Source organism: Geotrypetes seraphini, chromosome 10 (genome assembly GCF_902459505.1).
Source record: "Geotrypetes seraphini chromosome 10, aGeoSer1.1, whole genome shotgun sequence".
In the NCBI taxonomy this organism is placed as follows: domain Eukaryota; kingdom Metazoa; phylum Chordata; class Amphibia; order Gymnophiona; family Dermophiidae; genus Geotrypetes; species Geotrypetes seraphini.
Window position 1 is genome coordinate 101,820,269 of NC_047093.1, and position 26,029 is coordinate 101,846,297.

The 26,029-nt window shown below is 47.5% G+C and overlaps 1 protein-coding gene across 2 annotated transcripts in view; it reads right to left on the reverse strand.

Moving 5' to 3' along the window:
- EXD3 (exonuclease 3'-5' domain containing 3) overlaps positions 1-26,029 on the reverse strand; it is a 411,655-nt gene that overhangs the window by 362,602 nt on the left and 23,024 nt on the right. For both annotated transcript variants that reach the window (XR_004540939.1, XM_033961769.1), the window contains exon 2: positions 23,877-23,976. Coding sequence is in view for 1 of the 2 variants with exons in the window: in XM_033961769.1 (XP_033817660.1) it covers positions 23,877-23,946 (70 nt within the window). In the remaining variant the exon portion in view is untranslated. The remainder of the gene's footprint in view (positions 1-23,876; positions 23,977-26,029) is intronic.

Here is a 26,029-nt window from a genome sequence, read left to right on the forward strand (position 1 = left end):
GTCTTTTCAATGGTTACTGTTGCGCCCTGCTGGGCGGTGTATTCTCTCTCGCTGTCAATAAAAATATGTTTAAAAAAAAAAAAAAGAAACTGGTTGGCAGGTAGGAAACAAAGGGAAGGGTTGAAGGGACACTACTCTGACTGGAGGAGGGTCACGAGTGGTGTTCCGCAGGGCTCGGTGCTCGGGCCGCTGTTATTTAATATATTCATAAATGATCTAGAAACAGGGACGAAGTGTGAGATAATAAAATTTGCAGATGACACCAAACTATTTAGGGAAGCTCGGACTAAAGAGGACTGTGAGGAATTGCAAAGGGACTTGAACAAACTAGGAGAATGGGCGACAAAATGGCAAATGAAGTTCAACGTTGAGAAATGTAAAGTATTGCATGTGGGAAGCAGAAACCCGAGGTACAACTATACGATGGGAGGGATGTCATTGAATGAGAGTACCAAGAGAGGGACTTGGGGGTAATGGTGGACAGGTCAATGAAGCCGACTGCACAGTGCGCAGCGGCCGCTAAGAGAGCGAATAGAATGCTAGGTATAATCAAGAAGGGTATTACAGCCAGGACGAAAGAAGTTATCCTGCCGCTGTATCGGGCGATGGTGCGCCCACACCTGGAATACTGTGTCCAGTTTTGGTCGCCATACCTTAAGAAGGATATGGCGTTACTCGAGAGAGTTCAGAGAAGAGCGACACGTCTGATAAAAGGGATGGAAAACCTTTCATACGCTGAGAGATTGGAGAAACTGGGTCTCTTTTCCCTGGAGAAGAGGAGACTTAGAGGGGATATGATAGAGACTTATAAGATCATGAGGGGCATAGAGAGAGTAGAGAGGGATAGATTCTTCAAACTTTCAAAAAATAAAAGAACAAGAGGCCATTCGGAAAAGTTGAAAGGGGACAGATTCAATACAAATGCCAGGAAGTTCTTCTTTACCCAACGTGTGGTGGACACTTGGAATGCGCTTCCAGAGGACGTTATAGGGCAGAATACAGTACTGGGATTTAAGAGAGGATTGGACATTTTTCTGCTGGAAAAGGGAATAGAAGGGTATAAATAGAGGATTACTGCTCAGGTCCTGGACCTGTTGGGCCACCGCGTGAGCGGACTGCTGGGCAAGATGAACCTCAGGTCTGACCCAGCAGAGGCATTGCTTATGTTCTTATGGTATCCTTGGACTCTCTACGGTCAACAACAGAAAACCTACATTTGGTATGTACCAACGTTATATCACTAACACTTGGGCTTCCATTAAAAATTAATCAACTTGAAACTCAGGTTCAACAGCAAAATCAGAAGATAGGGGGATTGAACAAACTATGTTGGAGGTCAAAATTTTAATAAACAACAAATTACAAATAAAACTTATTAACTATGGAAAATTGAAAATCTTGAAAATCAAACAAGGAGCCTGAATTTAAGGTTACTGAATTTTCCTATACCTAAATTTATGACTTCGAGAGATATCTTTAAAAACTTTTTGATCTCCACCTTGAAAATTTCAGTCAAATATTCCCCCGATTTAAAAACTATCAGCCTCTTTTACAAAAGCGCGCTAGCAGCTGCGCTGCGCTAACGGCCCCAAAGCCCATAGAGATTTAAAGGACTTCGGGGCTGTTGCTGTGCGGCTTTGTAAAAGAGGCCATATATTTCCTAAAACGAACCATTTTGGAAAAGAAATAAGAGGAAGAACAAGTACAGTTAGGAATTTCAGAGGTACTGGAATCTTCTGAAATTGAAATTCTGGGTCGAGCTACTTTGATAGTATCCTTCGTCTTTCTTCAAGATAAAGGCATGATTTTGAAACTACATTTTAATTTAAAGCAGATTTTCTATTTGGGTGAAAAAGATTATATTTTTCCGGATGTTTAAAGATGTTTAAAGATGGACTCAAATCCAAAGGAAGGAATTTCTACAATACAGAACAGTTGCACTTTTTCTTAGAAGGAAAAGGGATTTCTGATGCTACCTAGGAAAGTAAAGGATAACTCATGTCTGTTAATAATTAGCCGATGTTAACTGCTCTATTCTATTTCTATTTTCTTACTTTGTTTTCCCAATTGTGGACTATATATTAAGTTAGGAATTTTCTATGCCTCATTTCAATGGAAAATTGATTGTACTTGATTCTAATTTTCTTTTCAAAGTTAATTCTTTGTATGTAATTAATTGATAATAATTAAAAAATTAATATAAATCTTGTTCAATGGAGATACATTCAGTCAGATGTGTAATAAAATGCACCTTTTCTGAAAAAAACATGGTCTCAGAGAAACTGTTCTATTACGTATTCTCGCAATGACCAAAATTACATCACTCCAATCTACCAATAACCAGCCAGCAGAGGCTGTACTTAGATTTGAACAAAGAAATTCCTTTTAGCTTTTATAGATACCAGGCTTAAAGAAAAGTTTTACAAATTATATATTTGTTCATACCAATTTCTGAATATGCATAAAACATTATAACATACCCAAAGAAAACTCCCTCTCCCAGTATTCTTTAAAAGTTTGAATCAAAACAGTTCTGTGTCAGGAGAAAACTGACAGTTTCAAGTTAAAGCAGAGAAAGCCCATACGACCCTCCCTTAATGAGAATTCCTATACTGGGCTTTAAAAAGCCCTCCCTTCACATCTAGAAAGGCAAACAGGCTTCTTGGAATGTCACAGACTTAAGAGTTTCTATCGTAACCTAACTTAAAAATCAGATAGATCAAACTTCAGATGTTACCTCTCAGGATCTCTTAAAGTTTTTTTTGAATCTTATAAATATACAAGTTTTTAGATCCTACAGCTATTTCCTACCTCAGCTATGGAACCGACTACCCACACAGATCAGGTTGCTAGACTCACTAATGACCTTCCGCAGAGCAGTAAAGACCTTCCTCTTCCGCCAATCGAGCCATTAAAAAACTGCCTCCTCAATATACTTCTCCTAGTACTCTTACCTATGACCAGTCTGGTCTCTTGAATTAGCTCTGTTATTGTCTACTATAACCTATTTGTTGTCATGAGTCGAGTCTACTTTTAGAATAAGATTCTAACCTCCTCTTCTCTGCAACACCCCTTCCTCTCTCTTTCTTTTGGGACCCTTATTTACCCCCTCTCTCTGGAGCCTTGACCAGCCTTCTCTCTCTGCCCTCATAGCACCTATTAAGGAAGCTGTCTTTTCTCTCTCATTCACAAGAGCAGCTACATAATAGAATATCTTCTGTACATTAGTATCTTTATAAACATTGCCTTTATCTAATATTAAGCCTATTTCTTTATGCAACTATAAATATATAAATATATTCTTTATGCAACTATTCTTGTCTGTCATTGTCATTAATTTCACTTCTTACTGAAACTTCTAGGAGGATATTGAACCTGGGACCTAGCGGATTGTAAGGCTGCCACCTTACATATTAGGGGTTTGTCTGCTGCAACATCACCCCCTGCAAAACCTTACATCAAGCAGGTATGATATCCTCACATGTGAGTGACATCGTCCACAGAACCTGGTACAGACACTACCAAGTGCACTGTCACTTAAAATTTTTTTGACAATACAATACCCATACCGCGAACGTGCCAGTGCCTTCCCACCTGATGCAGGCTCAGGAGATCACCAGTTCATTGTTTTCCACAGAGCTGAGAAGATGTGACTTCTGTGTCCTCCTCAGTGTGTCAAACTTTTTCAGATTTTTAGGTGCCTTCCTATCATTAATTTTTGTCATAATTCTTTATTTTCTCTCTTTTCCTTTGTTTTGTGTCAGTTTTCCCCTCCATGTTAAAATTGATACCAATCGGCTTAAAAAAAATGCTCTCAATGCAGTAGGACTGCATTAACCTTGGAACACAACGCGAGGAGACCAAAATAGTGAATGTCTTCCAGGATCCTCAGCTACCAGGAGTTACAGGCAAATACTGACTATAATTAAGGAAGAAACTAAGGATTTTAACACTGATGTTGTTATCCATCTGGGAACAAATGACCTGGCCAACTCCTTCACACTTGCAGCACAGAAAGCTTTTCGGGAGCTTGGTGAGGGCTTGAAACCTTTAGTAAAGACTAGCTTTTTCTGAAATACTGCCTGCATATGGAAAGGGAGAGCAAAGAGTGAAAAACACAGAGGACTTTAATAGATGGCTCAAAGCCTGGTGTCATCAAGAAGGCTTCATGTACATAGGAGGATGGGGAAATACATGGAAGGACAAGAAGCTATATTGCACTGATGAGCTACATATTACTACAGCAGGAAAAAGAAACCTTGCAGAGAAATGTAGACAATATTTTTCTAGGCATTTAAACTAGAAGGTGGGGGTGGTGTATGTACGAAGGACAATTATAGAGACCATCCCCGGCAAAAGAAAAGATGTGATAGTAGCAAAGACTACAACATAAACAATATCAGCAACTCATTTCTTAGTATTGCAACAAAAGTGAAACGAAACAAAAATCCATACAAAAAGGAGATTATCGCTGAAAAATAGCTGGAAAGCGATGACCACAAATGCTCGCAGTCTAAGCAACAAAGTTCATGATCTGCAAGCCCTGATGTTAGAGGCAGATCTAGATATTGTCACTATCACAGAGATATGGTTCAGTGAATCACAAGGATGGGATGCAAACATACCGGGATATAATCTTTTTAAGAAGGACAGAGATGGTCAAAAAGGTGGAGGAGTACCGTATTTTCACGCATATAACGCGCGCGTTATACGCGTTTTTACCTACCGCGCATACCCCTCGCGCGTTATATGCGTGAGCGCGGTATACAAAAGTTTTAAAACATAGTTCCCACCCCCGCCCGACGCCCGATTCACCCCCCCAGCAGGACCGCTCGCACCCCCATCCCGAACGACCGCTCGCACGCGCTCCCACCCGCACCCGCATCCACGATCGGAGCAAGAGGGAGCCCAAGCCCTCTTGCCCGGCCGACTCCCCGACGTCCGATACATCCCCCCCCCCCGGCAGGACCACTCGCACCCCCACCCCGAAGGACCGCCGACTTCCCGACAATATCGGGCCAGAAGGGAGCCCAAACCCTCCTGGCCACGGCGACCCCCTAACCCCACCCCGCACTACATTACGGGCAGGAGGGATCCCAGGCCCTCCTGCCCTCGACGCAAACCCCCCTCCCCCCCCAACGACTGCCCCCCCCCAAGAACCTCCGACCGCCCCCCAGCCGACCCGCGATCCCCCTGGCGACCCCCACGACCCCCCCACCCCCCTTCCCCGTACCTTTGGTAGTTGGCCGGACAGACGGGAGCCAAACCCGCCTGTCCGGCAGGCAGCCAACGAAGGAATGAGGCCGGATTGGCCCATCCATCCTAAAGCTCCGCCTACTGGTGGGACCTAAGGCGCGTGGGCCAATCAGAATAGGCCCTGGAGCCTTAGGTCCCACCTGGGGGCGCGGCCTGAGGCACATGGTCGGGTTGGGCCCATGTGTCCGGCCAACTACCAAAGGTACGGGGAAGGGGGGTGGGGGGGTCGTGGGGGTCGCCAGGGGGGTCGCGGGTCGGCTGGGGGGGCGGTCGGAGGTTCTTGGGGGGGGGGCGGTCGTTGGGGGGGAGGGGGGTTTGCGTCGAGGGCAGGAGGGCCTGGGATCCCTCCTGCCCGTAATGTAGTGCGGGGTGGGGTTAGGGGGTCGCCGTGGCCAGGAGGGTTTGGGCTCCCTTCTGGCCCAACTACCAAAGGTACGGGGGAGGGGGGTGGGGGGGTCGTGGGGGTCGTCAGGGGGATCGCGGGTCGGCTGGGGGGCGGTCGGAGGTTCTTGGGGGGGGCGGTCGTTGGGGGGAGGGGGGTTTGCGTCGAGGGCAGGAGGGCCTGGGATCCCTCCTGCCCGTAATGTAGTGCGGGGTGGGGTTAGGGGGTCGCCGTGGCCAGGAGGATTTGGGCTCCCTCCTGGCCCGATATTGTTGGGGAGTCGGCGGTCCTTCGGGGGGAGGGATGTATCGGACGTCGGGGGGGGGCATCAGGCTTTCAGGATGGGGACAGACCTTCAAGGGGGGACAGTGCACGGAAAGTCAGGGCAGTGCACGGAAGTCAGGGGGGGTGAACGGAGAGTCGGGACAGCGCACGGAAAGTCAGGGCAGTGCACGGAAGTCAGGGGGGGTGAACGGAGAGTCGGGACAGCGCACGGAGAGGCGGGGCAGTGCACGGAAGTCAGGGGGGGTGAACGGAGAGTCGGGCAGCATGCGCGGTATAATCGTGAGCGCGTTATACCAAAGTTTTTGTGCTTATCATCGTGATTTCTGCGCGCTATACACGTGTGCGCGTTTTATACGGGTGCGTGTTATTTGCGTGAAAATACGGTAGTTCTCTATGTAAAGATCAATATCCAAGCGACCGAAATGCAAGGGACCTGGGGAGAGGAAGAAGCGATATGGATCGCTCTGAAAAGTGAAGATGGAACTTCTATCTACATGGGTGTAGTCTACAGACCTCCGACTCAATCGCAGCAAATTGATAAGGATCTGATTGTGGATATCCAAAAGTTTGGAAGGAAAGAGGAGGTTCTGCTGCTGTTGGGAGATTTCAACCTGCCGGATGCGGACTGGAATGTTCAGTCTGCGGAATCGGAAAGAAGTAGGGAGATTGTGGATGCCTTTCAAGAGGCTCTGCTCAGACAAATGGTGACGGAACCCACAAGGGAAAAGGCGATATTGGATCTGGTCCTCACAAATGGAGTGAGTATCTCTAATGTTCGAGTGGGTGCTCACCTGGGAAGTAGCGATCATCAAACGGTTTGGTTTGATATAACGGCTCAAGTGGAGAGCGGCTGCACGATACTTAAAGTCCTAGATTTCAAACGTACGGACTTTAATACAATGGGAGAGTACCTGAAGAAAGAGCTGTTAGGATGGGAGGACATAAGAGAAGTGGAAAGACAGTGGTCTAAGCTGAAAGGAATGATAAAAATGGCTACGGACCTTTATGTGAAGAAAATCAATAAAAACAAGAGAAAAAGGAAGCCTATATGGTTCTCCAACCTAGTGGCGGAGAAAATAAAGGCGAAAGAGTTGGTGTTCGTGAAATATAAAAAAAACCCAAGAAGAGGAGAGCAGAAGGACTACAGGGTGAAACTGAAAGAAGCCAAGAGAGAGATACGTCTGGCGAAAGCACAGGCGGAAGAACAAATGGCTAAAAATGTAAAAAAGGGAGACAAAAATTTTTTTAGATATATTAGTGAAAGGAGGAAGATGAAAAATGGAATTGCTAGGCTAAAAGATGCTGAGAACCAATATGTGGAAAGTGATGAGGAGAAAGCAAATGTGCTAAACAAATACTTCTGTCCTGTGTTCACAGAAGAAAATCCAGGAGAAGGACCGAGATTGTCTGGCAAAGTTACACGAGAAAATGGAGTAGATTCTGCGCCGTTCACGGAGGAGGGTGTTTGGACAAAGCGATGGGACCAGACGGGATCCATCCCAGGATACTAAGGGAGCTCAGAGAGGTTCTGGCGAGTCCTATTAAAGACTTGTTCAATAAATCTCTGGAGACGGGAGTGATTCCTGGCAATTGGAGGAGAGCGGATGTGGTCCCTATTCATAAAAGTGGTCACAGGGATGAAGCAGGAAACTACAGACCTCACTTCAGTTGGAAAAATAATGGAAGTGTTGCTGAAAGAAAGGATAGTGTACTTCCTTGAATCTAATGGATTACAGGATCCGAGGCAACATGGCTTTACAAAAGGTAAATCGTGCCAAACGAACCTGATTCAATTTTTTGAGAGAGCTGGATCGAGGACATATGCTAGATGTAATTTACTTGGATTTCAGCAAAGCCTTTGATACAGTTCCTCATAGGAGGCTGTTGAACAAACTTGAAGGGCTTAAGTTAGGACTCAAAGTGGTGAACTCTGTCAGAAACTGGCTGTCGGATAAACGCCAGAGGATGGTGGTTAATGGAAGTCGCTCAAAGGAAGGAAAGGTGAGTAGTGGAGTCCCTCAGGGTTCGGTGCTGGGGCCAATCCTGTTCAATATGTTTGTGAGTGACATTGCTGAAGGGTTAGAAGGAAAAGTGTGCCTTTTTGCAGATGATACCAAGATTTGTAACAGAGTAGACACCGAAGAGGGAGTGGAAAATATGAAAAAGGATCTGCAAAAGTTAGAGGAATGGTCTAATGCCTGGCAACTAAAATTCAATGCAAAGAAATGCAGAATAATGCATTTGGGGATTAATAATAGGAAGGAACCGTATATGCTGGGAGGAGAGAAGCTGATATGCACGGACGGGGAGAGGGACCTTGGGGTGATAGTGTCCGAAGATCTAAAGGCGAAAAAACAGTGTGACAAGGCAGTGGCTGCTGCCAGAAGGATGCTGGGATGTATAAAGAGAGGCGTAGTCAGTAGAAGGAAGAAGGTGTTGATGCCCCTGTACAGGTCATTGATAAGGCCCCACTTGGAGTACTGTGTTCAGTTTTGGAAACCGTATCTGGCGAAGGACATAAAAAGACTTGAGGCGGTCCAGAGGGCGGCGACGAAAATGATAGGAGGCTTGCGCCAGAAGAAGGATGAGGAAAGACTGGATGCCCTGAATATGTATACCCTAGAGGAAAGGAGAGACAGGGGAGATATGATTCAGACGTTCAAATACTTGAAGGGTATTAACGTAGAACAAAATCTTTTCCAGAGAAAGGAAAATGGTAAAACCAGAGGACATAATTTGAGGTTGAGGGGTGGTAGATTCAGGGGCAATGTTAGGAAATAGCACAGTTACTTACCGTAACAGGTGTTATCCAGGGACAGCAGGCAGATATTCTTGACTGATGGGTGACGGCACCGACGGAGCCCCGGTACGGACAATTTTAGAGTGATTGCACTCTAAGAACTTTAGAAAGTTCTAGCTAGGCCGCACCGCGCGTGCGCGAGTGCCTTCCCGCCCGACAGAGGCGCGCGGTCCCCAGTTAGGATAAGCCAGCTAAGAAGCCAACTCGGGGAGGTGGGAGGGACGCAAGAATATCTGCCTGCTGTCCCTGGATAACACCTGTTACGGTAAGTAACTGTGCTTTATCCCAGGACAAGCAGGCAGCATATTCTTGACTGATGGGTGACCTCCAAGCTAACAAAAAAGAGGGATGGAGGGAAGGTTGGCCATTATGAAAATAAATGTTGTAAAACAGATTGGCCGAAGTGTCCATCCCGTCTGGAGAATGCATCCAGACAATAATGAGATGTAAAAGTATGAACTGAGGACCAAGTAGCAGCCTTGCAGATTTCCTCAATAGGAGTGGAACGGAGGAAAGCTACAGACGCTGCCATAGCTCTAATTTTGTGGCCCGTGACAGAACCTTCCAGTGTCAGGCCGGACTGAGCATAACAAAAAGAAACGCAAGCAGCAAGCCAATTGGATAGAGTGCGTTTAGATACAGGATGACCCAACTTGTTAGGATCAAATGACAAAAACAGTTGAGGAGATGATCTGTGAGGTTTGGTGCGATCAAGATAGTAAGCCAGAGCACGTTTACAATCCAAGGTATGCAAAGCCTGTTCACCTGGATTAGAATGAGGCTTTGGGAAAAAAACAGGTAGAACGATGGATTGGTTAAGATGAAATTCAGACACAACCTTAGGAAGGAACTTGGGATGTGTGCGGAGGACGACCTTATCATGGTGAAAAACAGTGAAAGGTGGATCCGCCACCAGTGCATGGAGCTCACTGACCCTCCTGGCAGAAGTGAGAGCTATTAGAAAGACCACTTTCCAAGTTAGAAATTTAAAATGCGTTGAGGCCAACGGCTCGAAAGGAGGCTTCATCAACGCAGAAAGAACCACATTAAGATCCCATACAACAGGAGGGGCTTTAAGAGGTGGTTTCACATTGAAAAGGCCCTTCATGAACCTTGAAACTAAGGGATGAGCTGAAAGGGGTTTTCCATGAATCGGCTCATGAAAAGCTGCAATGGCACTAAGGTGGACCCTTATCGAAGAGGATTTAAGACCAGAGTCAGATAAGGACAATAAATAGTCCAACACCAGTCCCACTGCTGTAGATATGAGATTATGGTGATGTAACAGGTACCAGGAAGAAAACCGAGACCACTTTTGTTGGTAACATTGAAGAGTAGACGGTTTCCTGGAGGCATCAATAATAGAACGGACAGGCTGAGAAAGGAGAACATGAGCTGGAGTCAGCCCGAGAGATACCAAGCTGTCAGGTGCAGAGACTGTAAGTTGGGATGAAGCAGTGTTTGCTGATGCTGTGTAAGCAGTGAAGGAAACAGAGGAAGAGGTATGGGTTCCCTGGAACTGAGTTGAAGTAGAAGGGAAAACCAATGCTGTCTGGGCCACCGTGGAGCGATGAGAATCATGGTGGCTTGTTCCCTCTTGAGCTTGAATAAGGTGCGCAGCATGAGCGGAAGAGGAGGGAATGCATAAAGGAAGAGATTGGTCCAATCTAGGAGAAATGCATCGGGTTCCAGACGGTGAGGAGAGTAGAGTCTGGAGCAAAACAGGGGCAGTTGATGGTTGTGGGGAGCTGCAAAGAGATCCACTTGAGGAGTGCCCCATTGAGAGAAAATGAACTGGAGAGTCAAGGGGTCGAGAGTCCATTCGTGAGGTTGAAGGATTCTGCTGAGATTGTCTGCTAAGCAATTCTGTTCCCCCTGGATGTAGACTGCCTTCAGGAATAGGTGACGAGCAGTCGCCCAGGTCCAAATCCTTTGAGCTTCCTGACATAAGGGACGGGATCCCGTCCCTCCCTGTTTGTTGATGTAGTACATTGCAACTTGGTTGTCTGTGCAAATGAGAAGAACTTGAGGAAAAAGGAGATGTTGGAAAGCTTTGAGGGCGTAAAACATCGCTCTGAGTTCCAGGAAATTGATGTGGTGTTTCTTTTCCTGGGTGGTCCAAAATCCCTGAGTTTGGAACTCGTTCAAGTGAGCTCCCCATGCATAGGGGGAGGAATCCGTGGTGATGACCAGTTGATGAGGAGGTAGATGAAACAGTAGACCTCTGGACAGATTTGATGATTTCAACCACCAAAGAAGCGACTGTCGAAGAGACGAGGTCACAGATATGTGTCGTGAACAAGGATCCGTCGCTTGTGACCACTGAGTCGCTAGGGTCCATTGAGGAGTACGCAGGTGGAGACGTGCGAAGGGAGTGACATGTACTGTGGAGGCCATGTGTCCCAAGAGCACCATCATGTGATTCGCAGAGATGGAAGGTTGCTGGAACACCTGCTGACAGAGATGAAGGATAGTGAGAAGGCGGTTTGGAGGAAGAAAAGCCCTCATCTGAACAGTATCCAGAATGGCTCCAATGAATTGAAGTCGCTGAGTTGGAATGAGGTGCGACTTGGGTAGATTGATTTCGAACCCCAACAGTCGAAGGAAGTAAATGGTCTGATTGGTGGCTTTGTGAACGGACTGAGGAGAAGGAGCCTTGATGAGCCAGTCGTCCAGGTAAGGGAAGACTTGAAAGTTGTGGGAGCGGAGATAAGCTGCGACCACAATCAGACATTTGGTGAATACCCTGGGCGAGGAGGCTAGGCCGAAGGGTAGCACCTTGTATTGGTAATGATGTTGATTGACAAGAAAGCGAAGATATTGTCTGGACATCAGATGAATTGGAATGTGAGTATACGCCTCCTTGAGATCGAGGGAACATAGCCAGTCTTCCTGAGAAAGAAGAGGGTATAGGGTGGCAAGAGATAACATCTTGAACTTCTCCTTGACCAGACATTTGTTGAGATCCCTGAGATCTAATATTGGTCTGAGATCTCCGGTCTTTTTGGGTACAAGAAAGTACCGGGAATAAAATCCCAGGCCTTGCTGGTCCAGAGGAACTGGTTCGATGGCATTGAGAAGAAGGAGGGATTGAACCTCCTGAGCGAGGAGGAGGGACTGAGCCTTGTTGGAAGCAGACTCTTTTGGCAGACTTACAGGTGGAGGAGTCTGAAAATTTAGGGAGTAGCCGTGGGCGATGATAGCAAGTGCCCACTGGTCGGAGGTGATTGCTTCCCAGCGAGATAGAAAAATTTTTAGTCGACCTCCTATGGGTTGAGGTAGAGGACATGAGGGAGGAAGACTGGCAATGTCCTGGAGAAAGGAGTCAAAAGGGCTGCGTCGACTTAGGTTGAGTAGCCGGTTTGACAGTGGGCTGCTGTTGTTGACGAGCCTGTTGCTGCTGCTGACGCTGTCTGCGAGGTTGAGGAGGGTGAGGCTGAGCCGGTCGAGCAGAAAACCTCCTTTGATATGAAGATTGTTGCCTGAATGGACGAGGAGGAGGAGGTTTCTTCTTGTTTTTCAACAAGGTGTCCCACCTAGTTTCATGGGCGGAGAGCTTTTGTGTGGTGGTATCCATGGACTCCCCAAACAGCTCATCCCCTAGGCAAGGCGCATTGGCAAGCCGGTCCTGATGGTTTACGTCCAATTCTGAGGCCCGCAGCCATGCTAATCTTCTCATTGCTACAGAGATAGCAGTAGCACGAGACGTCAGTTCAAAAGTATCATAAATAGAACGGACCATAAACTTCCTGAGTTGCAAAAGACTAGAGGTACATTGCTGAAAAGCAGGAAGTTTACGGTCCGGAATATACTTTTGAAAAGAGGTTACCTGTTGAACGAGATGTTTCAGGTAAAATGAAAAGTGGAATGCGTAATTACCTGAGCGGTTGGCCAGCATGGCATTTTGGTAAAGACGCTTTCCAAATTTGTCCATGGCCTTTCCTTCCCTGCCAGGAGGGACAGAGGCATACATACTGGCGCCTGCAGATTTCTTTAGGGTTGACTCTACCAACAGAGATTCATGGGGAAGTTGGTGTTTGTCAAATCCAGGTATTGGAATCACTTTATACAGAGATTCCAGCTTTCTTGGGGCTCCTGGGATTGTCAAAGGAGTTTCAAGATTTTTATAAAAAGTTTCCCTCAAGATGTCATGGAGGGGTAACTTTAAAAACTCTTTAGGAGGTTGGTCAAAATCCAAGGCATCCAAAAATGCCTTGGATTTTTTAGAGTCAGACTCTAAAGGAATAGACAGAGTGTCTGACATCTCCTTTAAAAATTTAGTGAAGGAGGAGTGCTCTGGCTTAGCAGTAGTATCCTGCACCGATGGTTCCTCCTCATCAGATGTGTAATCCTCCTCGGTACCGAGGGGATCATCTGAATCGTCCCACAAGTCGGGGTCCCGTACCGATTGTAAATGGCCCTGGGAAAGTGGAGTCGATGTATCAGCATGTTTAGTCTTGCGTACCGATTTACCAGACCGAGTGGATACGGTACCTGGAGAATGTAGAACGGTACGAGGTTCAGAGAACAGTACCAGCTCCGACACCGTAGGGGTAGCTCGCCGTTTTGGTTCTGCTGACAGAACAGGCATGGACAAAGATTTTTGCGGTGCCGAAACAGTCGATGTCAATAAAAGAGGCTGTTCGACAGACGGCACCGACGGCTCAGTCGGTACCGACACTGGAAGGTTCGGAGACAATAGAGCCGGGAGCAACTGTTGGAGTTGCTGCTTAAGCTGGACCTGGAGGATAGAGGCAATGCGCTCATCCAACGTTGGTCCCGATGGCACCGGTACCGGTTTTTTCTTGCTCGGTACCTTCGGTGCCGCTCGACGCTCGGGAGAAGTCGATGACGATGACGAGGCAGAGACTTCAATGGGAGCGGAGCGTTTACGGGGCCGGTGCTCAGTCTGCAGGACTTGGCTCACTGCATGCTCGACTGGCGGGCCTAGAACAGTAGGGGAAGGCTTCTTAGCCGGCTTACCTACAGGAGTCGACACCGACGATGGATCTGGCGGTGCCGAGGTAGTCGGAGTCGATTTGGAGGAAGTCGTCGACGTCGATACCGGTGCAACTTCCATAGCGGTACCGAAAAGGATCCGCTGCTGAATTTGTCGATTTTTTAAAGTTCTTTTTTGTAAAGAACTACAGCGGGTGCAGGTTTCAGCCCTATGGTCCGGACCCAGACACTGGAGGCACCACTTGTGTGGGTCGGAGAGGGAGATAGGACGTGCACACCGCTGACACTTTTTGAAACCCGGTGACGGGGGCATGAAGAGAAATACTGCTGTAGCAAAATCGAAGCCCGAGGCTTCGATGGTGCCAACAGGCCCCGCCGGGTCAGATTCGACAAAAAAAATGAAAAATAAAAAGATTTTTTTTTTTTTTTTTTTACACAAAAGGTAAATAAGAAGGAAGAAATGAAATATGAAGAAAAAAATACGCGCGAGCGGGAAGGCAAGTGAAATAGAAAAAAACTTCCAACAGCCGTTGGAAACACGCGTCTTCTTAGCTCCGCGGAATTAAGAAAACTGGGGACCGCGCGCCTCTGTCGGGCGGGAAGGCACTCGCGCACGCGCGGTGCGGCCTAGCTAGAACTTTCTAAAGTTCTTAGAGTGCAATCACTCTAAAATTGTCCGTACCGGGGCTCCGTCGGTGCCGTCACCCATCAGTCAAGAATATGCTGCCTGCTTGTCCTGGGATAATCTATTTTACGGAGAGGGTAGTGGATGCCTGGAATGCGCTCCCGAGAGAGGTGGTGGACAGTAAAACTGTGACTGAGTTCAAAGAAGCGTGGGATGAACACAGAGGATTTAGAATCAGAAAATAATATTAAATATTGAACTAAGGCCAGTACTGGGCAGACTTGCGCGGTCTGTGTCTGTACATGGCCGTTTGGTGGAGGATGGGCTGGGGAGGGCTTCAATGGCTGGGAGGGTGTAGATGGGCTGGAGTAAGTCTTAACAGAGATTTCGGCAGTTGGAACCCAAGCACATTACCGGGTAAAGCTTTGGATTCTTGCCCAGAAATAGCTAAGAAGAAAAAATTAAAAAATTTAAATTGATTCAGGTTGGGCAGACTGGATGGACCATTCGGGTCTTTATCTGCTGTCATCTACTATGTTACTATATTACAGAATATACAAACAATTGGTACAATAGACAGCACGTATATCTATCAAATAATAATATAAGTACATATCACCCCCCCCCCCCCACCCTCCCTGGATGTGTGTGAAACTCATTCAGAAATGAAATGCTTATACTAGTAATTAGTTTTTACAAAATTTCACAAATGGACCCCAAGGGCTCCTTTTACAAAGGTGCGCTAGCGTTTTTAACGCACGCTAGCTGAAAAATTACCACCTGCTTAAAAGGAGGCGGTGGCGGCTAGCGCATGCGGCATTTTAGCACGCCCTAGAAACCACTAGAGCGCCTTTGTAAAAGGAGCCCCAAGTCTGTTTAAATTTTTTATAGTGTCCCAATTGTTCTGAGTTCATTCGCTCAAATCTATAAAATTGGCACAGGGTTTCCCACCAAAACTTATGATTTAGTCTTTCCCAATTTTTCCAATATTTTGTAATTAGCTGCATAACAACTCCTGTCATAAGAAGTAATCTATTCTTGCTTGCATTAATTGGATTCTTAGGTGTTAATAAAGTCCCAAATAACACTATTTCATAGGATAAGGAAATCAAAGCTCCCAATATCATGTTGATTTTACCCCATATAGACCTCCAAAAATTGAATATCAAGGGACAATAGAACAACAGATGATCCAGTGTCCCTATTTCAAGATGACAGTACCAGCATCTATTAGACTTTGAACTATCTAACTTTTGCAACAAACAAGGGTCCAGAAAATTCCATACAACAGAAAAAAACAAGTTTGTCTGGTGAGAACTGACGGCAGCCATTCAGGAAGCGGCGCTGGGCCAGGCTTGAGATTGAAAAGATTGCTCCTGCCCTGCACAGCGAGATTAGAGGAGGCAGCCGGCAGCCGTCCAGTGAGGGAGGTATTCAAGGAGGATTTAAAAAGGTACAGGTGGGATGATTTGTTTATTTCTCACCCTTATCCAGGGCGAGTTACATATTAACATACAAAATAGAGCATTTACATTTGTCGTACAAATCACTTCAAGGACACACTATAACAAATTACATACTTACATATCAAATCAAAATACATATAACATATACGTCGCATCAACAATGAATATCATTTAAGGCCAAAACTGGCCAAACCCAAACATACATCAAAATATAAAAAATTCCATAAGTCATATAAAATGCCTCAATGACAGACATTATTAAGCCAGATAAAACAAACCAGACCATCGAACACCTCCATGACCAGCACTCAAGAGTCATCACTCCTTCTCCCTCAGCCAAACTCAGACCCTATATAGCACAGTTACTTACCGTAACAGGTGTTATCCAGGGACAGCAGGCAGATATTCTTAACGCATGGGGTGATGTCACCGACGGAGCCCCGGTACGGACACTTTTAACTAGAAAGTTCTAGTTGGCCGCACCGCGCATGCGCGAGTGCCTTCCCGCCCGACGGAGGAGTGCGTGGTCCCCAGTTAAGATAAGCCAGCTAAGAAGCCAACCCGGGGAGGTGGGTGGGACGTAAGAATATCTGCCTGCTGTCCCTGGATAACACCTGTTACGGTAAGTAACTGTGCTTTATCCCAGGACAAGCAGGCTGCATATTCTTAACGCATGGGTGACCTCTAAGCGAACAGAGAGGGAGGAGGGATGGTTGGCCATTAGGAAAATAAATTATGTAACACAGATTGGCCGAAGTGTCCATCCCGTCTGGAGAAGGTATCCAGACAGTAGTGAGTAGTGAACGTGTGAACTGAGGACCAAGTGGCAGCCTTGCAGATTTCCTCGATGGGCGTGGAACGGAGGAAAGCCACAGAAGCAACCATAGCTCTGACCCTGTGGGCCGTGACAGCACCTTCCAGTGAGAGACCGGCCCAAGCATAACAGAACGCAATGTAGGCAGCAAACCAGTTGGAAAGCGTCCGTTTAGAGACAGGACGACCTAGACGGTTAGGGTCGAAGGACAAAAAGAGCTGAGGGGACGAGCGGTGAGCCCTGGTACGGTCAAGGTAGTATGCAAGGGTACGCTTACAGTCCAGCGTGTGCAACGCCTGTTCCCCAGGATGAGAATGGGGCTTAGGGAAAAAGACAGGCAACACAATGGACTGGTTGAGGTGAAATTCTGAGACCACCTTGGGAAGGAATTTAGGATGGGTACGCAGAACCACCTTGTCATGGTGAAAAACAGTGAAAGGTGGGTCGGCAACAGTGCATGCAGCACTCAGGGCATGTAGTGCATGCGTGGTCCCCAGTTTCTTCGTTTCCGCGGAGCGAAGAAGACGCATGTGTTTTCAACGGCCGTTGAAAAACTAGTTCACTAACCCTCCTGGCAGAGGTCCTGTGAACTAGTTCACAGCTCACTAACCCTCCTGGCAGAGGTGATGGCAATGAGGAAAAGCACCTTCCATGTAAGAGATTTGAGCGAAGTTGTGGCAAGAGGCTCAAAAGGAGGTTTCATGAGGGCTGATAAAACCACATTCAGGTCCCAGACAACTGGAGGAGGCTTCAGAGGTGGTTTGACATTGAAGAGGCCTCTCATGAATCGGGAAACCAAGGGATGAGCCATGAGAGGTTTTCCGAGGATAGGCTCATGAAACGCAGTGATGGCACTGAGGTGGACTCTGATTGAGGTAGACTTGAGGCCAGCATCGGACAGAGAGAGCAAATAGTCCAGTACAGTTTCCACCGCCAATGAGGTGGGATCGTGGTGATGTAGTAGACACCAAGAGGAGAACCGGGTCCACTTCTGATGGTAACATTGGAGGGTGGCCGGTTTCCTGGAGGCATTCAAAATACGACGTACAGGCCGAGAGAAACCAAGCTGTCAGGTGGAGCGAGGACAGATTGGGATGCAGTAGAGACTGATGCTGCTGTGTAAGTAGAGTAGGAAACACAGGGAGAGGAATGGGCTCTTTGGAGCTGAGCTGGAGAAGGAGGGAGAACCAGTGTTGGCGAGGCCACCGAGGGGCGATGAGAATCATGGTGGCTCTGTCCCTGCGGAGTTTGAATAACGTCCGCAACATCAGAGGCAGTGGAGGAAAGGCATAGAGGAACCGATCCGTCCAGTTGAGCAGGAATGCATCCGGGGCCAGACGATGAGGAGAGAAGAGTCTGGAACAGAAATGGGGCAGCTGATGGTTGTGAGGAGCTGCAAAGAGGTCCACCTGAGGAGTGCCCCACCGAGTGAAGATGGAGCGGAGTGTGGGAGGATCCAGAGTCCACTCGTGAGGTTGAAGGATGCGGCTGAGATTGTCGGCCAGGGAGTTCTGTTCGCCCTGGATATAGACAGCCTTGAGGAAGAGACTGTGGGCCGTGGCCCAGGTCCAGATGCAGATGGCCTCCTGAGAGAGGAGGGGAGATCCGGTGCCGCCTTGCTTGTTTATGTAGTACATGGCGACTTGGTTGTCTGTGCACAGGAGAAGAACCTGAGGGTAGAGAAGGTGCTGGAAGGTCTTGAGAGCATAGAACATGGCCCTGAGTTCCAGGAAATTGATGTGATGTTGACGCTCTTGATGGGTCCAGAGTCCCTGGGTGCGAAGATCTCCCAGGTGAGCTCCCCATGCATAGGGGGAGGCATCCGTGGTTATGATCATGGAGTGAGGGGGTAGATGGAAGAGTAGACCTCTGGAAAGATTGGAGGAGTTCAACCACCATTGAAGAGATTGCTGAAGAGACGATGTCACAGAGATGGGATGAGAAAGAGGATCCGTGGTCTGTGACCATTGGTTGGCTAGAGTCCATTGGGGTGTCCTGATGTGGAGTCATGCCAGAGGAAGCACATGGACCGTCGAGGCCATGTGGCCCAGGAGGACCATCATCTGCCGAGCTGGAATGGAGCGACGAAGGAGCACCTGACGGCAGAGATGGAGCAGGGTCCGTTGGCGGTCTGAGGGGAGAAACGCCCTCATCAGAGTGGTGTCGAGAATGGCTCCAATGAACTGAAGTCGCTGTGTGGGAAGCAGATGCGACTTGGGGTAGTTGATCTCAAACCCCAGGAGATGGAGGAAGGAGATGGTGTGCGGAGTGGCTTGTAGCACAAGTGGAGACGTAGGTGCTTTCACCAACCAATCGTCCAAGTAGGGGAACACCTGGAGGTTGTGAGACCTGAGAAAGGCCGCCACCACAATAAGGCACTTGGTGAACACCCTGGGCGATGATGCGAGGCCAAAGGGTAGCACTTTGTACTGATAGTGGCAGTGCTGTATCTGAAATCGGAGGTAGCGACATGAAGTCAGATTGATTGGAATGCGAGTGTAGGCCTCTTTGAGGTCTAGGGAACATAGCCAGTTGTGTTGAGAGAGAAGAGGGTAAAGCGTGGCAAGGGAGAGCATTCTGAACTTTTCCTTGACCAGATACTTGTTGAGGTCCCGGAGATCGAGGATGGGACAGAGGTCTCCTGTCTTCTTGGGAACCAGGAAGTAGCGGGAGTAGAATCCCTGACCCCTTTGGTCTGAGGGTACCTCTTCGATGGCATTGAGAAGAAGGAGGGAGTGGACCTCCCTCAGGAGGAGAGAGGATTGGGAGGAGTGGGAAGCAGACTCTATGGGAGGACTGTCTGGTGGAAGAGTCTGAAAGTTTAGAGAGTAGCTGTGGCGAATGATGTTGAGGACCCACTGGTCTGATGTGATGACCTCCCAACGGCTGAGGAAGAGTTGGAGGCGTCCTCCGATAGGCTGAGGAAGAGGCAATGATGGTGGGAGACTGGCTATGCCCTGGAGAAAAGAGTCAAAAGGGTTGAGATGGTTTTGACGGAGGGAGAGGCTTGGCAGGTTGATGAGACTGGGAGCGAGCCTGACGAGGACGGCGAGGCTGCTGTTGAGCGGGTTGAGAGGTCTGGCCGAGAACCTGCGCTGGTAGGAGGACTGCTGTCTGTAGGGGCGAGCAGGCGGAGTCTTCTTTTAGGTTTCACCAGAGTATCCCACCTGGTCTCGTGTGCCGAGAGTTTCTGGGTTGTTGAGTCCAGGGACTCCCCGAAGAGTTTGTCACCAAGACAAGGTGCGTTCGCCAGGCGGTCTTGGTGGTTAATGTCGAGGTCAGAAACCCTCAGCCAGGCCAGACGCCGCATGGCAACAGCCATGGCAGATGCTCGAGAGGTCAGCTCAAATGAGTAATAAATGGAGCGTACCATGAATTTCCGGAGTTGGAGCAGAATGTACGTTCAGGAATGTATTTTTGTAAGGAGGAGAGTTGTTGCACCAGATGCTTCATGTAGAAGGAGAAGTGAAAGGTGTAATTATTTGCCCTGTTGGCCAGCATCACATTCTGGAAAAGGCACTTGCCAAACTTATCCATGGTTTTCCCCTCTCTACCAGTAGGGGTGGAGGCATAGACACTGGAGCCCTGAGTTTTCTTTAAGGTGGACTCCACCAGGAGAGATTCATGGGGCAATTGAGGCTTGTCAAACCCTGGGATCGGAATGACCCGGTACAAGCTATCCAGTTTGCGAGGGGCCCCAGGGACAGTGAGGGGGTTCTCCCAGTTTTTATAAAAAGTTTCCCATTGGATGTCGTGGACGAGTAACTTAAGAAATTCCTTGGGAGGTTGCTCAAAGTCTAGGGCATCGAGAAAAGCCTGGGACTTTTTAGAGTCGGACTCTAAGGGAATGGAAAGATCCGTCGACATCTCCCTGAGGAATTTGGTGAAAGAGGACTGTTCAGGTTTTGAACCGGTATCAGCCACAGAGGGTTCCTCGTCCGTCGACGAAGCGTCTTCCTCGGTACCGTGCGGGGATTCCTCCCATAAGTCCGGGTCCCTGATGTCGGGGTGCGCACGGCGGGACATCGGTGTGGAGGCTCGGCATAGCGGGTCTTGGAGAGAGACTTGCCTGAGCGTACCGAGGCGGTACCGGGAGAGGAAGACCGGTGCCGTTCCTGGTACCAGGAAAGGTCGGTATCAGAACGGGCCTGCACCGTAGGTTGGGAACGGTGTGGTTCAGCCGAGAGCACCGGCATGGAAGTGTTAAGCGGTACTGAGGGGGTCGACATCGATGGGATCGTGCGAGGCTCGGACCGGTCCGGTACCGGAAGGTGTGGGGCCAACATCGCCGGCAACAGTTGCTGGAGTTGCTGCTGCAGCTGTTCTTGCAATTGGGCTTGGAGTATGGCCGCGATGCGGTCGTCCAGGGGAGGCACCGGTACCGCTTTTTTCTTCTTCGGTACCATAGGTGCCGCTCTACGCTCCGGTGATGAGGAGGCCGATGACGAGGCACTCACCGATATCGGAGCGGAGCGTTTGCGGGGTCGGTGCGGTGCCGGGAGGACCGGCGTCGCAGCGGTGGCAGGAGGGCGCTCAAGGGAAGTGGAAGGCTTCTTAGCCGGCTTACCTGGGGCCAGCGACCCCGAAGGATCCGGTGGCGTCGAAATAGTCGGTGCTGACTTTTGAGGTGCCGTCAACGTCGCGGCAGGTTCCATGGCAGATCCGGTGCCGAAAAGAATATTTTGCTGGATCTGCCTATTTTTCAATGTGCGCTTTTTAAGAGTAGCACAGCGGGTGCAGGTGTCAGCCCGATGCTCCGGACCCAAGCACTGCAGGCACCAATTGTGCGGGTCGGTGAGAGAGATCGGGCGTGCACACTGCTGGCACTTCTTAAAGCCCGGATGAGGGGGCATGAAGGGAAACACGGCCTCCGCAAAATCGAAGCCGGAGGCCTGTATGGTGGCAACAGGCCCCGCCGGGGCCGGCCTGAAAAATAAAGAAAACTCGACGAGTTTTTTTTTTTTTTTGAAAGTAAAAGTAAAGGAATCCGAAGGGAAAAAATAGAAGAAAAACGAAAAATTACGCGAGCGGGAAGGCAGAAACTAGTTTTTCAACGGCCGTTGAAAACACATGCGTCTTCTTCGCTCCGCGGAAACGAAGAAACTGGGGACCATGCACTCCTCCGTCGGGCGGGAAGGCACTCGCGCATGCGCGGTGCGGCCAACCAGAACTTTCTACTTAAAAGTGTCCGTACCGGGGCTCCGTCGGTGACGTCACCCCATGCGTTAAGAATATGCTGCCTGCTTGTCCTGGGATAATTCATCTTACAGAACAGGTGTTTTATCAGCAGTTTCCTAAAGTTCTGCAAATTTTGCTGCTGGCAAATGTATCCTGGAAGGTTATTTCACTCCCAGGGGCCGATGCAGTGAAAGACACTGTTTCTGGAAGAGGAAAGCCTTAACTCCTGCATAGATGGTATAGACATATCACAATGCTCAACTGAGTGGAGCAGTCGAGCCAGCTCATGCGGCAAGATGCTCTGGACCAGGTGTTTAGGGGTCAACTTTTGTAAGCACATAAAGACATTCACTAAGAGCTTGTACCGTTATCCTATCCTTTACTTTCAGCCAATATCACCTTATAAAATATTCTGTGTTATGCTCACATCTGTCCAATTTAAACAGAGAGCGAGCGCATCACTGAATTTTGGGCCAACTAAAGCACACCCAAAACTGATTCTGGTACTCTCAAGAACACCAGATTATAATAGATTTAAAAAGGTATGGGAGGGGGATGATTTACATGGGGGGATGATTTAAAAAGGTACAGGGGGGATGGTTTATATGGTGAATGTCTTTAGATAGGCCACCCCAGTTAAGCAAACCGCACCCAGTACTCATGTTTATAAAATCAATGTATGGCTTATACATGGGGAAATACTGTACTAATTTGAAATATTGTAAGTCGCTTAGATGAACCTACCCTTAAGGGGGATATTAAATAATAAAGAAACTTGAAAGTTAAAAATATATGGACAGTTATCGTAAAACATTCATCAGCTATAGTTGGAACATACTTATAACTATGTTTGAAAATTGGGCCAAATATCTTTAGTTTAATTTGCTAGGATTTATTAACACTTTTATAAAGAAATTTACCCCAGGCAATACAAAATGGTTATTATTGTTTTTTTAAGTTTGATTTCAAACTTCAGACTTGGATAGGCATATCTGATGTCACATCAGGCTTGTTTGCTGTCCTCAACAAATTTCATTCCACAGAATAGTTAAGCCATTTAATATTTAACAGAAATATTGTGAAAATAAGCCCTAGCATGATTTTCGGGGTAGATCTTAATATAAGTCCTATCCCAAAAATAAGCCCTAGTCGAAGGCAGCATCCCCTCCCTCCCATTAGAACGCCGCCGACCGCAAGACCAATATACCTTGTAAACGGCAACATCAGCAGCAATCTAATCAGGCTGCTTCGTGGCCTTCTCCCACCGGGGAGTTCCGTGTGCCGCATTGCTGATGACATCATTAGTGAAGCCGCAGAGAACGCCCCAGCGGGAGAAGGCCGTGAAGCAGCCTGATTAGATTACTGCTGATGCTGCCATTTGCAAGGTATTTCAGGCTTGCGGTCAGCGGGGTTCGGATGGGAAAGAGTGATGGGTCAGCGGGGGTTTGGCTGTGCGAGGAGGGGATAGAAGATACTGCACAGGGGGATGGGAGGAAGGAGGGGACTGAAGCTGTGCAAGGGTTCTGCTGCACAAGGGATGGAAGGGAGGAAGAAAGGGAGGGAAGGATAGAAAGATGCTGCATGGGAGATGGGAGGGATTGAAGCTGTGCAAGGGTTCTGATTTACAAGGGATGGGAGGGATAGAAAGATGCTGCAGAGGGAAGGCACAAGTGGATGGGTAAGAGGGAAGGAAAGATGCTGCACATGTGAGGGAGGGAAAGGAAAGAGGAAGAATTGGAGTGGAGGAGAGAAAGAGAGAGATGATAACTGTACATGAAAAAAATAAGACGTACCCAGACAAATAAGACCTAGTGCGTTTTTTGGGCCCAAAATTAATATAAGACAGTGTCTTATTTTCGGGGAAACATGGTATTAGTTATAGCCAGTTTATGCACTTAAAAAACATACAGTACTAATAAAACACAAACAGGTGCATAAGATAATGAGTTTACAGTAGGAATGCTCAATCATCTAACATGCTAATATTTGGAATAGTACAACTTTGAGAAGGAAATATGAAGAAAAATTATCATCTTAGCTTTTTTGATAAAACTAAAGCAGTATTTCTTCTAATGAGAGATTATAATATTTTTCAATGGCAGGAAACCTACCACCAGTTTCGCTACTTGAGTTACACCCCTGATTCATCACCTCCAAACTAATGCCAGCTTCACCAGCCATTTTAGGTTTCTGCAGCCAAAGCACCTACATCTAAAAGAGAAAATAGAAGCATTACCCAAGGTAAACATAAGATTGCTAAAGCTCTTGCTTCCAAGCTAGCAAATCAGATAAAAACATTAGCATAATGTTGTACAGCTTGAAATCTATTGGCCCTACTGCTGCTTCAGAACTATAGACAACAGTATTTCAGAATTTAAAGTTTATAATTTATGTACAGTTTCTTCCCATACTTTATTTTCTTTAACAGATCTACAGTACTTGATCAGTCTTTGAAGTTTTGCTTTCCCTTTGAATTGGATTGGACTGGTTCATTATCACAAAAAGAAGTGGAATTTGAACTTGGTTTCCCTGGTTTTCAGCCTGCTGCTCTAACCATCCAATCCCCAGAACTATTGAGGACTGTGTAGGCTTTGATATCTTTTAATAAGGTTACAATATGTTCGTGAAGACCTGGACATGTTCTCTTTTTAGAGGACTGTCCGGACAGGTTTTTAAGATTGGGAGTCTGTCCAAGTTTAGCTGGGTCTCCTGAACCCCCTACCTACTTCCTCTCCCTGGCTACTGCACTGAATCTTCAGGCAGCGGCAATGAGGTGAGCCTGCTGCTGTCGACATGCCCAAGAAGTCAATTCAGAGAATTGACTTCCGAGGCATTCCGACAGCAGCAGGTTCACCTTGCTGCTGCTGTTGGTCTGCCCGAAGATTCAATGCAGCAGTCAGGGAGGAGGTAAGTGGGGAGAGTAGGGAGGTGGAGAAAGAGGTCATGAGAATTCTGATAGGGGGTGGTGTTGGAAGGAGAGAGAGACAGAAAGAAAAGCACCCATGGAGGAGGGGTAGTGAGAGAGACAGAGAAGCAGCCGGAGGGGGATTGGAAGGATGGGAGAAGGAGAGAGAGGGAGAAGCACCCATGACTACGGGTAGAGGGTGAAGAGGGAGAGACAGATGCTGGGATGGGGGAGGAGATTGAGAAAGATAGTGGATTTGGGAAGGAGGGAGATGCAGTACCATGGGGAGGGGGCAAGGAAGTGAAGAGAGAGAGATAGGTCCTGGGGTGGGGTACAGGAAAAAGGGTAAATAAGGAAGAGAAGCTGGATTGGGGGTAGAATATGGGGACAGGGATATAAAAATGGCCTTGGAGGGATGGAGGTGGGCTGATACTACTAATAATAATTTCTATTGCACTACTAGACATACGCAGAGCTGTACACATTCTATGCAGATAAAAGGGTACAGAGGATGGGAAGGGGAAGTAAGAAAATGAGTGAAATGTGTGGGAGGAAGGCATGGTGGTGGTATAGTATGATATGAAACCAGGATAGATGTGAGAGAGGCCAGGCCAGGGCAGGGTTAGGAGTCCTCTTTTTTGTCTTCACAAATATGGTAACCCTATCTTTTAAGGAACCAAAGAATTATCCAAAGATTATGAAGTGCATGAGCTTTTGAAATCATAGAAGTCCCTTCTTCAGATGGCACAATTACAAGATTTCATTCCTCCACAGAACTACTATACTCCTTAAAATGGTAAGCTACTGAGTCTATCAGGCAAAACAATATACATTTTTTGGGCTCTGACCATAGAACCGTTTACCTGTTTTCTCAACCCTTCCACACAGAAACTCTCATTTGCTCTTTTCCTTTACTCCCCCCCCCCCCCAAACATCCCTACCAGAATCTTTGAACACTGTTTTCAGCTCCAAGTCTAATAAATGTTGGCATTGTCATCTTGAAGCAGGGACTTAAGATCATTTATTGTTCTACTGTCCATTTATTTTGGCTTTTTGTAAATCAATATGGGGCCAAATAAATTGCTTATTAGAAAATCCAGTGGCATTATCCTATGATACTGTGCTTTTTGGCATGACAATGAGAGCTAAAAGTCAAATATCATCTAAAAATAACAGGCTTTTATTTATAATGACAGGAGTTGCCATACAGCACAGTTACTTACCGTAACAGGTGTTATCCAGGGACAGCAGGCATATATTCTCACATGTGGGTGACGGCCATCTACGGAACCCCGACGCAGACAGCTTTTCAAGCAAACTTGATTGAAGATTCAAGTTTGCTGTGCTGTACCACGCATG